The following is a 14,324-nucleotide window of genomic DNA, read 5'->3' as shown; positions in this document are numbered from 1 at the left end:
TATATAATATAATTAAAAATAATGACCATGTAACATCTAATATAACCGACAATGGATTATCAGTCTAACCCAACTAGTTTATTACACGTCGAATAGATTTTTTTGGTCATTCACCCCAATAAACATTGAACTAAAAATATGTGCTATAGATATTTTTAACTATCAAAGTGGCTAACATATTCTGAATCTACAATCTCCTCGAAGAAAGAAGTAACCGTTGTAACCCTTTGGAACAGGCTCCATTATACTCTATTGTTTGGAATGGCCCGTTTATGTCGACTTTTCTTCCAATGCACAACTATTGTCAAGTAATTATTTTAACAATATAATCATCTAACTGATACTATTTAAAAATATTTATAGCTTAGTTAACCTAGAGAGAAACGGTAATTATCGGTAACATATGGTATGAAAGTCAAATGCCACATCGAAATTTTTCATTATTAATTTTTTTTAAACTCTATTCCATTTGCTTGTTTTGAAAAGAATGCATATTAATGTAAACATGGTTTTTTTAGTTGAATAAATAAGACACTCATTATGGCTTCGATTCTTTCAAACATTTTGAGATTTCATCAACTTCTTCTTTTTGTAAATTACAAATGATACAAATGATAAGTCGCCCATCAAATGATAACTGGATAAGTCAACTACACCGAGTTAACCAAGGAGATTGGAGCTGGTTTAGGTGTTCAATCGGAAGCCGGTTATCAAAACTAAAAACGGTGTAGTTTTGACTAGCTCAGTGACCCAAATCAAAGAAGCTTGAAGGTTTTAATATTTTACAAGACTCAAAGGTGCGATGACGATTTGCTTTTTAAGCCCAACTGTAGTAACACTAACAATAATAAGACCACTAGAATGTGTAGCCGCTACAAAATATGACGCGGTTTAACTGTTTCAGAGAACCAAAATGTTAAAACAAAGAATCAATCTTCATTACACATACATTCTTTACATCTAGGGTAACGGTAAACGCTGCGTCCCGTTGGTCTAACCAATACATGTTTGGTCTGCCTAACGTTTTTTCTCACTCTCTGCTCGAACACTTTCCACTCTATAGTATTGTTCTTCAACAATATGTCCGAGAACCTCCGTTTGTTCGGTCTGATCGTCGGCATTTTCCCTGCTCCGTAATATATCCTGTAACCCGATACTAGAGACGACAACTGACTCCCTGAATCCGTCATCGCAAATGCGTCCGATGCAGCACATGCAATAAAATCAAGAACCGCTAGCTACACAACCAAAAACAAAACAAAAATATAAATCTCACGGCTCAGTTAACCGATAAACCGAAAATGTAGTTATTTTACGCGGGATATTCATATCATTGCACCTGAGATGAGAAGTTTTTGAAAGGCTGTAGCTCAGTTTCAGAGAGTACATTCTCTTTGGTGACTAGATTCGGGTAGAGACTCGTTAAAGCAGCTAACCGTTTATTCCCACCGTATATATTAGCACCAGCCACGAAAACACGGGTCTTCCTATTGAAACCGAGACCCGCAAGCATAAGCACAGCTTCTTCAGGTGATAACGGACAAAGCCCTTCCGTTCTCAGATCTTCCGGAGATGGCATTCTACAAAATGAGAAAACAACTGAGTATTCAGTGTGAAACCAAAACCGATTTGATAATGCGAAAAAAGAGTAAAGGAACAAACTTTTTAGTCTTTGTTAGATTTGCTAACGTCGGGAAATGCTTTTCTCTGTAAGCATCAAGCTCCATCTTCTCAGCATCATCTCCTCCGAAGTAACAGAGAGAATGAGCCACCATATCGATTTCAAATCTTAGATGGAGTGCTAGATACTTAGAAGCCTTATGTAGAGGACCTGCTTTCTTGTCCAATATGAAGGACGCAAATTTTGGACCGACGAGATATGGATCAACCGGTGCGAGGTGTGATCCGCTATCTCGTAGTCTCCTAACGAGAACCGCAGCTGTTTCTTGTATCTTTGGAACGAAGTTTAACGCATGAAAGTTACATCTACACCGCAGCCTCTACTCCCCCAAAACAAAATTGGATCATTATTACGAGTCAGAGTATATGCACAATGCTAAAAGAAAGGTCTTTTACCTGTAACTGAAACGGTATAGGGTCAAAGGCCAAACGGTTTCCGAATCCAAAGAAATGAACAACTCTGTTTTTGAGTAGAAGAGGGAGAATGTGTTTCATGTAAAACCCGGGCTTGGCTTCTTTCACGACATCCATATCCGTAACCTTAAAACGACAAAGAAGTACTTAAGAAAAATTGTCAAAGATGAAAGAGTTTTAGAAATTTAAAGAGGTATAAAGGAACTCACGAGGCTGCCAATGGCCTCAAGGTCTAGAGACTGAAGCTCTTTTGGTAGTTTCTTTACAATCCGGATATCAGGAGAGAGGTACTTAATAAAATGTTCCACCTGATAGATATCTCCAAACTGACTATAAACCAAATCAAGAATGTCAAAATGTGATGTCGACATTAAAAAATGCATCAATAATAATAAGAGAAGGAGACAGAGAACAGAGGAACCTTACAATAGTTACCTTGCATCGGTCCAGACATCACTGAACATGAATTTGGGAACAACGAGTGTGGCATTCAGCATCCGAGCAACAACAACAATGTTACAAACCTGTTTTAATATAATGTCGCCGTGAAATCGTAACGGTTAGTCAATATAAAGAGTGAGACAAAGTAATGTGTAACGAAATCACAACTTACAGCAACTCTCTGTTGGTTGATCCCACCATTTGCAGTTACCATTATATATCCATTTTTCCCATCTACACAAAAAAAAAACACCAAAATCAGGAAAACTTATAAATACTAATTTGGCACGAGAAGTAAACTCACGGAGAGTAAAAAATAAGAGACCACTAGGCTTCCAAGAACGTTGATCAGCACAAGGCTTCCAAGCCAAAGCTTGGTCCTTTGGTTCTCGCCACAGCTCTTTTGGCTCAATTTTGTTTTGCCCCTATAACAGAAACAATGTTGCAGGCGGATTCTTGGTTTAAAATTCGAAATGTTGTAATCAGAAGGATATCAAAATGAATCAAAACAATAACAAATAGTAATAATACCTCAGCCAAAGCATGAGCAGCATAAGCCAACAGTCTACCATAGGTTCCATTATATGTCTTCTTTGGTTTCCCCATCTTTTTCTTCTCTCCATGCTACCAAATCATAAGTCACACAACATCAAAACCCAAAATGCAAAGAAATCATGTAATATAAAAACATTACATAAACTTACCATTTACCACAGTAATATCATTTTAAAAACTCTTAAACATGTGAAAATTCTTATTTAGTTTCCTATAACAATAGTTGCATTACCATTCATCTAGCAATCTCAGACAAATTATAATTCTCTTTTCCCTAACAAATGTTTTGTTGAATTAATTGTGTATTATTAGACCAAAACTTTTAAATTTTTGTGACATTTTCGTTTAAACTAAAAGCGTTTTTTTACTGTACTTGGGAAACTGAAATTGATTTGACAAGAAACTGACTGTTAAAAAGTAAAAAGTTCAAAATAAATTAACCAATCACATTGTTTTTAAAAAACTAATTTACCTACCTGTACAGACGCCGACACTTTAACCGACACCCGTTTCATACTCGGGTTCGGATCCGGGTTCTGGTTCGGTTTCGGGTTGTGGTTTGGTTTCGGGTTAAGATTCGGTTTTTTCGAGAAACCTCTTCGAAGCCAAGCTCGACCTTCATGGAGCTGAGAGAGCATGAACCAATTAACAAAAATAAAGAAAGCTACAAGCCCGATCACACACGCGGCGGTTTTGGCCGTTCTGATTCGTTTCCTCTTTGCTCTCTTAACCGGATTTTTCAAACTCCGGTTCGGATCACCGTTGATCCAAGACAAAATCGACCCGATAAAATTCGACCTGGTATCACGAATCTGGTCTCCAGCTACTTCAGAGAACCGGGTTGGACCGAGACGTGTCGGTGATTGAACCGGAGAAGCTCCTCCTCCTCCAACTCCATGGATCAGATCTTGGACTCGAGTCTCTCGTTTCTCTTCGTCAGGTCTCTCCGTAGCCATAACTAACACAGAGCTCACTCTCTCTCTCCCCTCTTGTGAGAGAATGATTTGTTAAGAAAGAGAGAAGAGTGTGTTTGTGTCTTTCTTTTTTTTTTCTTTGTCTGAAAATTTAGTTTTGTTTTAATCCTTGAGATTGACGCTGGTATTAGTTTAAGGTCACTTGTCCTTTTTTTAATTATTTTTTAATCTTTACCTTTTTACATAATTAATTTGATTACAAGACTAGTGTTGTTTACTAGTTACTAGTCTACTACTAATCTACAGCTTGTTTGTTGTTTAACATAAATAAGGAAGTTAATAGATGTCAAAAACAAAAATAATTACATCCTACCAAAAAAAAAAAAAAACAAAAATAATTACAAGCATGTGTCAGTAATATTGGGCCTATATACAAGTGGATATGTGGGCCTTTTAATACGCTTTTTGCATATCAGAGTAATATGTTTTCATTGGGGGCCTATACATCTGTTTTTGGTGATATATTATTAAATTATGCAGGTTATTAGATAAAAAGGAAGAAAAAGTTAGGGAACTTATTAATGTCATTTTGTCAGGCCATTATCTGTTTTATTAAAGAAAACATAGCACATGCGAAGAGTTATTAGTTTACTTTTTCAAAATAATTAAAGTTAAGAATTTTAAATTATATTCATACCATTTTTTCTTCTTTTAAATAAAATACTATTATTCATATCATTTTGATATAAAGGTTTACCTTTCGGACATGGTACCAATCAATACTAATGTAATGAGAGTGCTAAAAAGGAACCATTACAATTTGATACAATCCCATGTAGTAGTCTTGATGCACGTCTTTAGACAATTTTATGTGATAAATAAAACTATACTATACATACACTTTGAAAAAGGTGGTCATACTAGAGAAATAAAAATAAAAGAATAATGTGGCGAGATTCACATTGATTTGGACGTAAGAAAAAAAGTGATTCATATTCGGAATAAAATGAACTTTAATAGAGATTCATACTGAAAAATTTAAAATATGATTTTATAACTAGACTTCAACGTGATGGCACGCAATACTTGAATCCCTAAAATGAAAACAAACAAACGACGTCGTATTGGAAGTTACCGTTACCTTGGAAGTTACCGTTACCTTCTCATCTCACTTGGCAATTTGCATTGATTACGAAGAACAGAATCATAATTTACAATCTGATGTCTAATTTAGGAGATTAACAAAAATCAAGACTCATATAATATATACACATTCAGATTCAGGTTCATTCTCATGTACAATAAAGTACTATGTAGTATATATAATATAAGCTATTTTATGATAATATATGTGAGTCAACTGTGAAGTCATTATCTTATTTTGGCAACAAAGTCATTTATTTGATCCAACTTTGTCTGTAAAATAAGCATTATATTATAAGCTAAAACAAAAAAAAGCAGATGTGTGATATATATATTTTTTTTAAAACTAAAAAATTATTCTAGAAATAAAAATACCAAATGAGGCCTATTGTTTTTTTCAACTCTCAAGAAAGAGTCTCTGATTAGACGGCCGACCAACATTAGAATGAATGACAAAGGTTTAAATTTTAAACTTTTGCTTCATCTTCTTCGTGTATTTTCAGCGTTTTTTATCAACAAAAACGGCATGACGTTTCTTCTCTTCTTTCCCCAATCTGTTTGCTGTTAATAAAACCGATCTCTCTGTTTCTATACTCTGTTTTTTCTTCTTCCTTCTTCTCTCTCTCTGTTTCTATTTTACAGAGGAAGGAGAAGAGAAGGCTAAAAGACTTGTCCAATGCTTCTATACAATACAATATTCATCGCATCTCCTCACTTTGCTTTCTGGGTTCGTCTCATATAGTTTTTTTTTTCCTTCAATCTGATCGCAAGAGAAAAAAAAAAGGTGAAATTTTTATTTTGGTCAACCACCAAAGACTAAAACTTTTCTGGGTAATGGGTTTCTAAAGGTGAGATTTTTGGATTCAAAGTGTTTTGACTTTTTTGATCTTTGAATCTAAACTCTTAAAACCCTCACGGCACTGTTTTATTGATTGTATAGGGTTCTTATATGTTTGCAGGTGAAGAGATAATTTTTATAGGGTTCTTATATATTTGCAGGTGAAAAGAAGATTTTAAGGGTTTAAGCATACATTAATGGCGACATTAGCAGATATTGGACTAGCAGCAGCGATCAACATCCTAAGTGCATTGATATTTCTTTTGCTATTTGCAATCTTGAGGATCCAACCATTCAATGACAGGGTTTATTTCCCTAAATGGTACTTAAAAGGTGTTCGGAGCAGCCCGTTGAATTCGGGTGCTTTCGCCAGCAAAATTGTGAATTTCGACTTTAGAGCGTATATACGGTTTTTGAATTGGATGCCCGCCGCTCTCAAGATGCCTGAGCCTGAACTTATTGATCATGCTGGTTTGGATTCTGCTGTCTATTTGAGGATTTACTTGATCGGGTAAACATATAATTAATGTTCAAGATTCTATGTTATTGTATAGCATTGATCTTAAGATAACTCCAAGAACATACATTGAAATAGTACAAGAGAAATACTAATAATAGCTTTGTTCTTTGTATTTTGTTTACTATATTACAGACTTAAGATCTTTGTTCCTATCGCATTACTTTCATGGTCAGTTTTGGTACCTGTGAATTGGACAAGTGATGGATTGCAGCTAGCGAAACTTCGTAATGTAACATCGAGTAATATCGATAAGCTTTCGATTTCAAATGTCGAACGTGGATCAGACAGGTTTTGGGCGCATCTTGTGATGGCTTATGCGTTCACATTCTGGACTTGCTATGTTCTAATAAGGGAATATGAGAAAATAGCTGCAATGCGGTTATCATTTCTTCAATCCGAGAAGCGGCGTGCTGATCAATTCACCGTAAATATGTTTCTCTTTTTTCATTTATAATATAATGATCTCTCTGCTCTTTGGTCTTAACATTAGATATATGAGATAGATTATAATTTTTAATAATATTGTTTGCATTTGGCAGGTTCTGGTTAGAAACGTACCACCGGAGTCAGACGAGACAATTAGCGAAAACGTTCAGCATTTTTTTCTTGTTAACCACCCGGACCATTATCTCACACATCAGGTTAGATCATATCCCTAAAAGGAATGAATCTTTAGTTCTGTTTCTAGCTATTTTATCTGTGAAGTGTTTGGATATATGTATATCTAGGTGGTGTACAATGCAAATGAATTGGCTAAACTGGTAGCGGACAGGCAGAAAATGGAGAATTGGTTTGATTACTACCATTTGAAGTATACAAGAAACAAGGAACAAAGGCCAAGAGTAAAGGTAAAATACTTGTAGAAACACGAAGAGCCAAAACACATATTTTAGTGGTCTAATTCTTTTTTACCTCTCGCAGTTGGGATTTCTCGGACTATGGGGAAAGAAAGTAGATGCAATGGATCATTACACAGCTGAGATTGAGAAACTAAACGAGCAAGTAAGTATTAATGAAATATAGAGATCAAATGGTTACTAAATGTTTTGGCGTGTAACCATTTAATGTCACATCTTTGGCTTTCACAGATAATGGAGGAAAGGGTGAGAGTTAAGAAAGATGACAAGAACGTAATGCCAGCAGCTTTTGTGTCTTTTAAAACGCGTTGGGGTGCTGCGGTCTGCGCGCAGACACAACAAACAAAGAATCCAACAGAATGGTTAACCGAATGGGCTCCCGAGGCAAGAGAAGTGTTCTGGCCAAATCTTGCAATGCCTTACGTGTCTCTCACGATAAGGAGATTTCTAATGCACGTTTCCTTCTTCTTCCTCACTTTCTTCTTCATCATCCCAATCGCCTTTGTGCAATCCTTAGCGAGTATTGAAGGTATTCAGAAAAAAGCTTCGTTCCTCAATCCCATCATCGAAAAGTAGGCACATCTCTCTAGTTTATTTTGCTTATTGGTTCAACTGAGAACATTCTTGATTCAGTTCGATCACTGTGTGTGTGTGTGTGCAGGAAGTTTATGAAATCTTTGATCCAAGGTTTTCTTCCTGGTATAGTCTTGAAGCTCTTTTTGATATTCCTGCCAGCAATTTTAATGATCATGTCAAAATTCGAAGGGTTTGTTTCGATATCATCGTTAGAGAGAAGAGCGGCTTTTCGATATTATATATTCAACCTAGTGAATGTTTTCCTCGGTAGCATTATCACCGGATCTGCATTTGAACAGCTTGATTCTTTTCTTAAACAATCCGCAAATGAGTAAGCTCCATCACTAGCACTTTTACTCTCTTTTGTAACTCTGCTCTCAACTACTTTTACATTTCTTGTTTTATAGCATTCCTCGGACAGTTGGAGTAGCGATACCGATAAAAGCAACCTTCTTTATAACGTATATAATGGTGGATGGTTGGGCGGGTGTGGCTGGAGAGATTCTTAGGTTGAAACCATTAGTCATTTTCCATTTAAAGAACTTCTTCTTGGTGAAAACTGAAAAGGATAGAGAAGAAGCTATGGATCCGGGACAGATCGATTTCTACGCTACAGAGCCTCGTATTCAACTATACTTTCTCCTTGGCCTTGTCTATGCTCCTGTCACGCCTGTTCTACTTCCTTTCATCATCTTCTTCTTTGGTTTCGCCTACCTCATCTTCCGTCATCAGGTATAAAAAATAAATAAACTAACTTCTTTTTTGTTAACAAGTTCATGTAGTATAAACCGGTCCCTTTGCAGATCATAAATGTGTACAATCAAGAGTATGAGAGTGCGGCTGCGTTCTGGCCTGACGTTCATGGACGTATAATATCTGCATTGATCATCTCTCAAATCCTTTTGTTGGGGTTAATGAGCACAAAAGGAAAGGTTCAGTCCACGCCTTTCCTCCTCGTTCTAGCGATTCTCACTTTTGTTTTTCATCGGTTTTGCAAAGGCCGGTACGAATCGGCATTTGTCATTAATCCTTTGCAGGTTAGTATATATGATAATCTTAAATTAATACTATTTTTGGTTCATTATGTGTTGTTTAATTTATTCAGTAAGTACCGGTTTACAGGAAGCTATGATTAAAGATACATTGGAACGAGCAAGAGAACCAAACATGAATCTTAAAGGGTTTCTTCAGAATGCATATATTCATCCGGTTTTCAAAGACGAAGAATTCGAAGATGACCAGTTTGATGAGGGATTAACCGAGGATTCAGATGACGAAGATTGTGTAGTTGTACCGACCAAACGTCATAGACCCCGGAGAAAAACCGTGGCGAGCAGCAATGTGAGCGGTGGCTTGTCTCAATCACTGCCTTATAATCGATTTGATACGGATAAGGGAAAACCGGTATAGAAGAAACAGAACCAATACGTAAGAGATCTTTTTATTTTTATTTTTTTGACGTGTTGTGAAAAGGTTTTTGTATATTTGTATGCTATATATTCATTGTCTTGTTTGAGTTTGGTGATTGTATAAAAACAAGTTCGAATAAAAACGATTTTGTAATATCTATGCATGATTGGTGCATGTACATTGGCTTAGCCTAAGTGTGACAAAGCTCCATATTTCTTGGTTCAATAATGGCTTCGGCCATGAACTTGAAAATATTGAGGAAATAACAGCCTGTGAGTTTGTTCAATACATATCCAATGATGCACATTACAAATCAAAGGAGCGTTTTACTTTTATGTAGCCTTGGAGTCCCAAAAACCTAGCTATTAGCATAGAAAAGGATAAAACAAAAATATATATATAAATATCTTTTGAAAAAATCTTAATATTTAAACACAAAAGAAACATAACAGAACTCGATGGAAATAACTTAGAAAGCATGTATCGTGTGTTGGTAAGAAGATGTTTTGCATCAGGGATTCAGATGACTAAAATTGTGTAGTTGTGTTGATTAAATTGTGTTTTTGTTGTTATATATTATATATATATATATATATTGTACAACACCCTAATTATACTTTTTTAACAAAAAAAAAAACACCCTAATTATACATACCTTTTTTTTGGATGTTTGGATGTTTAGAAAGTATGATTCTGACATAAAGTACCGCACTGCGCGGAACGTAAGCATCGTATCTTTGGCTTTGGTCAAGACTATACGGACTTTATAACTTGTACCTATTGTCCGTGTTCTAAGGGTTAGTGAAAATTCAGGATTAGAAGATATCGTACTCAATTATTTTAAAAGAAAAATTGAAGAAAGAAATGTGTACCATAAAATATTTTTAATTACAATAATGAACAAAATTGATATGTAATTTAATAATATACTCATTCTATTTTGATGATGTAATTCTTTTAAAAAAACCATCGGTATTGAATCATAAATTATACTCCATCTTGATGATACTAGTATCATGTCCGTTGGAACTAAACTATACTGCTGTAAGGTTAATGGTTTTTTTTTTTTTTTACGATACTGTAAGGTTAATGGTTACTACTTACTAATTTTATTTTCTTGTAAAAAGAGTTGATATCGTTTGACAAAAAAATAAAATGATATGAGAATATCTTGGATTCCAATAATCTCATATACGAAATTCACACCCAAAAAAAAATCATGTAGATAAACATGTCAATAAATAGGAGTAAGAAATCAAAAAAAAAATCCAAAATTCAAAGATTTCTCTTTAAATGCAAAGAAATTATCCAGAAAGACTTAAAAGTAGAAGTAAATCCTAGTAAAAATAGAATTAATAATTTTCAGATTGTTGAATACACCTAGTAAAATAAGTAATGCTGACTAGTATTAATTAGGTCTGGGCATAAAAACCATACCCGAATATCCAATCCGGAACTCGACCCGAAAAACTGGGTTCGGATTGGCTACGGGTTTGCCTATAAAACCCTATTGGGTTCTATTTTCTAATACCATTGGGTTCGGGTTAGGGTCGGGTAATACCCGGTACCCGTACCCATTAAACCCAAACATATAAACATATTTATAATATTTATCATTAATATAATGCAATTACCTAATTATGATTATAATTTTGAATATTTCATTTAGTTTATACCTAAATATCAAAAATAATCAAAATATCTAAAATATTTTGTTATGTAAGTCAAAATTTAACTAAATTTATTTAAATTTAATTATATTTTTTCGGGTACTGGTAGCTCGGGTACTAATCGGGTTCTAAAATTTGTAATCCAAACTGACCCAAACCCGACAGTACCCAAACCGAACCGAACCCGTATATCTAAAAATACCCAATGAATTCTATTTTTCTAAACCTGTTTACCTGAACCCGAATGGATAATATCCGAACCCGAACGGATTACCCGAATGTCCAGCCCTAGTATTAATTATGCAAATCTGACTAGTTGTTGTGTAACGCATTTGTATTTGTTTTCCACGTGGTGAGTTATTTACTGTTTCACTAAAAAATTGTTTTCTTCTTAAAAAAAATATAAAACAAAAAAGCTTAAAAATTGAGATAAATCTCGTTTTCAGACAGATGAAAGCGAGTGAACCGGCGAAAAGGTATTATTAATCCCCTGCGACGCAGTTCCTCACTTGCGCTCCACGATTCACAAAAAAGTACTTTTAACGGTCAGATTAGGTTCCCATCCGATTCTCCATTCTGGGAAATATATCTCCGAAATAAAAAAAAAGTAATTTTCTTTTTTCCTTTTAGGTTATGATATATAAAAAAAAAAGGAAAGCTAAAGTTTGTGAGAGAATCCCATAGTTTCTCTTTCTCTGAATTGTTTAAATCTATGTCCAAGTAGCTGGAATCTAGGGTTTAGATTCGCTCTCGCAGGTACTGAGTTCTTCGAGCTTTGTTCTTTTTTTTTTTTCTCCAAGGTAAAATTTAGTTTCGATCCTCTCACGAATTCGAATTATGGACTTTGTTGTTGTTGTTGTTGAATCTGTTTTTGATCGGATTGGTTTGAATTAACAATGTTCGTTTTTTAATTCGTATCTGGTTTTTTTTTTTTTTTTTTTTTTTTTTTTTTTTTTTTTTTTTTTTTTTTTTTTTTTTTTTTTTTTTTTTTTTTTTTTTTTTTTTTTTTTTTTTTTTTTTTTTTTTTTTTTTTTTGAGATTGCAATCGATTGATTTACAAGTACTGTTTAATTGTGTGATTATGATCGATCAAACTCAGAATCGTTTTGTGTTTTTTTTTGTTTTGTTTGGGATTTTGTTGAGATGCAGATAACAATGGAGTTGGATGACGTTAGTATCGAGGAAGCAATTATAATGAGTGGTTCGTGGAAGATTAGGAAGAAGAGGAGTCTGAAACCGTTTAAGTCTAGAGGTCTTTTTAGCGGTAGGAGTAGTAGTAAGGTAGTAGTAGAAGAAGAAGAGAGCGGGAGGAGCTTGAAAGTGGTGTATAGCAGGAAAGGGAAGCATTCTAGTGGTGGTGGTGGTGGTTCAGCGGTTAAAAGGAATATGAAAAGAAGGAGAAATGAGAAAGAGCAATGTTCTGAAGATGATGATGATGATGATGATGATTGCAAATTAGGTGAGTGGATGCGAAGGAGAACTGTGAATAGGAGTGAGAAGCGCAAAGAAGTTATTAGGCCTAAGGTTGAGTCAGGGGAACGTTTTGAAGATGATGATTGTACGATTAGTAAAAGGCGTTCTGTAGTCAGTAGGAAAAAGAGAGACAGACGCCAAGTGGAGATTGAAGAAGATGAGGCATGGGAAGAAGAAGTTCTACTGTGTGTAAAGATCAAGTCAACATCATCACGAAGCAGGACTCGTAATTTAGTTTCCAACAGTACTGAAAACGTTGCTGATGTTAGTACTTCCAGTTCGCGTTCGCCAGCTTCTGATGTATCAGATCCCCTTCTCAAAAACGGGATATCTAATAATGACTGCACAAGCGTAAGACAGGTAAATGTGTTATTGTATTCGATCATCAAAGAAGAACATGTAACTGTGTTGCTGTACTGTAATATTTATCATGTTTTTGTCTTGTCAGGAATCGAAGGTAGGCCCATTTTGCCATCAGTGCTTGAAAGGGGAAAGGATAACTCTTCTCATTTGCAGTGAATGTGGAGTGACGATGTACTGTCTTCAATGTATAAGGAAATGGTTAGTTTCTCCCTTAACTCTATACTATATATCTCTGTCTCGTTATAATATATACTTACTCGATTTGTGGTTTTGTTGCAGGTATCCAAATCTATCTGAGGATAATGTCATTGAGAAATGTCCTTTCTGCCGTAACAATTGTAATTGCAGCAAATGCTTGCATTTGAATGGTTCAATTGTGGTATGTTAAGATTACTTCTAGCCATCTATTTGCATAAGATTTGGATCTTTTTTATTAACTGGTATCTGTGTTTTCTGTCTTTACAGACACCCAAGAGGGAACTCTCGAACTCTGAAAGACGCCATCATCTTCAGTACGTGATTACATTGATGCTTCCGTTTCTGAATAAGTTATCCGAACTCCAGAACCAAGAGATTGAAATTGAGGCGAAGGTTCAAGGTATGAAACTTGCACATGACATCATAATATCTGTTGCTAAATGTGATCATTTTTTTGCTGACATGACCTGTTTCTGTAGGATTACTGCCTTCTGAAGTTGAAATAACTAAGGCAATAAGCTACACTGATGAACGCGTATACTGGTAAGCTAAGCACTCCTAAATTAGGATATTTTTAATTTCTTGAGGATCTTACTGAAATATTCATCTGTGTTGCAGTGATCATTGTGCAACTTCCATTGTTGACTTGCACCGAAGCTGCCCAAAGTGCTCTTTTGAACTTTGTTTGAAGTGCTGTCAAGAGATTCGTGAAGGATCACTTTCTGAACGCCCTGAAATGGAGGTAGACTATGCTGATAAAGGATACCAATATATGCATGGTTTAGATACTGCAAGACCGAGCGCCTCTTCCACTTCTGAAGACGAAGAAGCTAACCCATCCAACACTAAGTGGAGCCTTAGTGATAATGGAAGCATTACTTGTCCACCAAACAAGCTAGGTGGTTGTGGTGATTGTATATTAGAGCTTACGAGGATCCTACCACAGACGTGGATGTCAGACTTGGAGCACAAAGCAGAGACTTTCTTGGCATCATTCAATATTAGCCCTAGAATGTTGATCTGTGGGTGTTCTCCTTTGGATACTGAGATGACAAGGAAAGCAGCTTCAAGGACAAAATCAAGTGACAACTACCTTTTCTGTCCTAAATCTCTTGATGTCTTGAAGGAAGAAGAGCTTCTACATTTTCAAGAGCATTGGGCAAAAGGTGAACCAGTAATTGTTAGGGACGCTCTTGATAACACACCTGGTTTAAGCTGGGAGCCAATGGTTATGTGGCGGGCGTTATGCGAAAACGTGAATTCACCAGCAAG

At 35.4% G+C, this 14,324-nt stretch overlaps 3 protein-coding genes across 4 annotated transcripts in view; 2 read left to right on the top strand and 1 right to left on the bottom strand.

Moving 5' to 3' along the window:
* Window positions 797-4,148, bottom strand: LOC104703834 (uncharacterized protein At1g04910-like). The gene is made up of 10 exons (XM_010419919.2): window positions 3,567-4,148; window positions 3,067-3,159; window positions 2,861-2,960; window positions 2,708-2,769; window positions 2,530-2,618; window positions 2,304-2,424; window positions 2,077-2,220; window positions 1,663-2,000; window positions 1,340-1,580; window positions 797-1,238 (listed from the first exon to the last, which is right to left on the bottom strand). The coding sequence occupies exons 1-10, from the start codon at window positions 4,044-4,046 to the stop codon at window positions 930-932; spliced, it is 1,977 nt and encodes a 658-aa protein (XP_010418221.1). The 5' UTR covers window positions 4,047-4,148; the 3' UTR covers window positions 797-929.
* On the top strand, window positions 5,583-9,538 carry LOC104703833 (CSC1-like protein At1g62320). Of its 2 annotated transcripts, none has more exons than XM_010419917.2 (11): window positions 5,583-5,995; window positions 6,147-6,496; window positions 6,638-6,929; window positions 7,045-7,146; window positions 7,234-7,353; window positions 7,427-7,507; window positions 7,594-7,934; window positions 8,024-8,269; window positions 8,346-8,670; window positions 8,742-8,975; window positions 9,061-9,538. In XM_010419917.2, exons 2-11 carry the CDS (start codon window positions 6,183-6,185, stop codon window positions 9,346-9,348), a joined length of 2,343 nt encoding a protein of 780 aa, XP_010418219.1. In that variant the 5' UTR covers window positions 5,583-5,995; window positions 6,147-6,182; the 3' UTR covers window positions 9,349-9,538. The 2 variants fall into 2 exon arrangements, with proteins under 2 accessions (XP_010418219.1, XP_010418218.1); XM_010419916.2 differs by having other exon boundaries at window positions 6,107-6,496.
* LOC104705181 (lysine-specific demethylase JMJ25-like) overlaps window positions 11,503-14,324 on the top strand; it is a 9,456-nt gene continuing 6,634 nt past the window's right edge. The window contains exons 1-7 of the mRNA XM_010421155.2: window positions 11,503-11,774; window positions 12,168-12,851; window positions 12,940-13,052; window positions 13,134-13,233; window positions 13,320-13,452; window positions 13,532-13,595; window positions 13,671-14,319. Of these exons, the coding sequence (XP_010419457.1) occupies window positions 12,174-12,851; window positions 12,940-13,052; window positions 13,134-13,233; window positions 13,320-13,452; window positions 13,532-13,595; window positions 13,671-14,319 (1,737 nt within the window). The 5' untranslated portion in view covers window positions 11,503-11,774; window positions 12,168-12,173. The remainder of the gene's footprint in view (window positions 11,775-12,167; window positions 12,852-12,939; window positions 13,053-13,133; window positions 13,234-13,319; window positions 13,453-13,531; window positions 13,596-13,670; window positions 14,320-14,324) is intronic.

This window comes from Camelina sativa, chromosome 7 (genome assembly GCF_000633955.1).
Source record: "Camelina sativa cultivar DH55 chromosome 7, Cs, whole genome shotgun sequence".
Classification (NCBI taxonomy): Eukaryota; Viridiplantae; Streptophyta; class Magnoliopsida; order Brassicales; family Brassicaceae; genus Camelina; species Camelina sativa.
The sequence above is the reverse complement of the archived record's forward strand: the minus strand, read 5'-3'. Positions and strand labels throughout refer to the sequence as shown.